The 1687-nt window shown below is 47.5% G+C and overlaps 1 protein-coding gene across 1 annotated transcript; it reads right to left on the bottom strand.

Annotated features, from left to right (window-relative positions):
* Nucleotides 1–217: 217 nt before the first annotated feature.
* Nucleotides 218–1102, bottom strand: LOC146177096 (uncharacterized). Its single transcript, XM_084581462.1, has one exon. It carries the CDS (start codon nucleotides 1100–1102, stop codon nucleotides 218–220), a length of 885 nt encoding a protein of 294 aa, XP_084437588.1.
* Between the last annotated feature and the right edge of the window lie 585 nt (nucleotides 1103–1687).

The following is a 1687-nucleotide window of genomic DNA, read 5'->3' as shown; positions in this document are numbered from 1 at the left end:
ATCTATAAATGTTGTAGCGCTTTTGACAGTCAAAGAGTTCACTGCTATCAACCTTCGCAGACAGCCAGGTTTCAGTAAGGCATACTATGTCGGCATCACAAGCATTGATAACAGAGCAAAGATCGTCGCGTTTTGGAAGTATGCTCCGTATATTTGTGAATAAAAATGAAAGTTGGTTACTGACGGGTAAGTTTATTCCACTGCCCCTCGCGTAGCGCTAATCAGTGATGGGCTGAGCGGATGAGGTGGAAGGAATAGATAGTGCATGCATGTCATCAGAAGATTCGACCAGTGGCGTAGAGACACTGGAAAGTACATGCACGCAATCATCAAAGGGATTGTAGGTGTAACACGTTTTGTTTATGTACAATTTATTGAAGCGAAGTTTGAAGGTTAATGGTTGGGTTTTGCCAAATTCAAGCAGTTTCTTCCTAGCAAGTCGAGTAGCGACGGAATAGTCTTCACTAACTCCAATTTTTTCTTCCTTCAGCTTAGAACTAGCGACGAGTATTTTCTGTTTAAGCTTGTGAGACGAAAATTTAGCAATAAGTGGCCTGCATTTTTTCGGAGTATACACGCCGAGCCTGTGTGCTCTTTCGACCAGAATTTCGGTGGGTGGAATTTTCAAACAGGACGAAAGCATGCTAACCAGTTTTTCCTCTGACTGAGCCCAGGATTCGGATTGTGTGTCTGATAGGCCGTAGAAAAGAAGGTTGTCTCGCCGCTGCCTGTCTTCAAACTCAGCCTGCTTAGAGTGCAGTTGAGAGTTTTCAGTTGAAAGACGATCAATCGACTGGCGAAGACGCTGTAGCTCATCCTCAACTGCCTCAAGGGTGACGGTTTTGCGTTCAACCTCTGTTAGCCTTCTTTCTATATCTGCCAGATTTTCTTGAAATTTAGAATGTGTTTTTTTAAGATCGTCAACAGACTTGATTAAATCATTCTGATCCCTTTCCATTTTTTCAGTCCGCGTGTTCACTGTTTGCAATATTGCAAGTATATCGTCCATTTGCGTAGAACCAGAATCTGACGGAGAGTCCTGCGCCCTCGATCTCGTGTTCAGCGGAGACCCAGGGTTTAGCTCAACATCACCGGACAACATAAGCAGATGGGTTGTAACATCAAAGCATTCACTGAACACCGAAAGCAAAACTTCCGGGCGTGGGAACAGCGGCAGACAAACGTTCTTCGATTTCTTAGCGTATAGAGGTGCAACAGGACTAACCTGGACGAGGAAGCAGAGCGGGTTAGAAAACCGCATCGTCGTGCTGTTCACACGCCCACTAAAGGCGCCGGGATCCCGCCAGCTCTTCATATAGGCAGCAGAAGGTGATGTTGCCGTCGATCCGGATCTTTGAAATAATGGAGGGATGACCGTGAAAATCCGGGTGTCGTGAGGCCAGGCGGATCCAATTCCGTTGTTGAAATGACAGGGCTTGCTGGCGTCAGTGGTGGGTGAAGATAGCGTACGGCGCTGAAGTGAGCCCATGCGGTAACCTGGACGAGGAAGCAGAGCGGGTTAGAAAACCGCATCGTCGTGCTGTTCACACGCCCACTAAAGGCGCCGGGATCCCGCCAGCTCTTCATATAGGCAGCAGAAGGTGATGTTGCCGTCGATCCGGATCTTTGAAATAATGGAGGGATGACCGTGAAAATCCGGGTGTCGTGAGGCCAGGCGGATCCAATT

Source organism: Amblyomma maculatum, chromosome 10, assembly GCF_055883805.1.
Source record: "Amblyomma maculatum isolate TAMU_Amacu chromosome 10, ASM5588380v1, whole genome shotgun sequence".
Taxonomy (NCBI): Eukaryota; Metazoa; Arthropoda; class Arachnida; order Ixodida; family Ixodidae; genus Amblyomma; species Amblyomma maculatum.
Note: the sequence above shows the minus strand (reverse complement) of the source record. Positions and strands in the feature narration are given on the sequence as shown.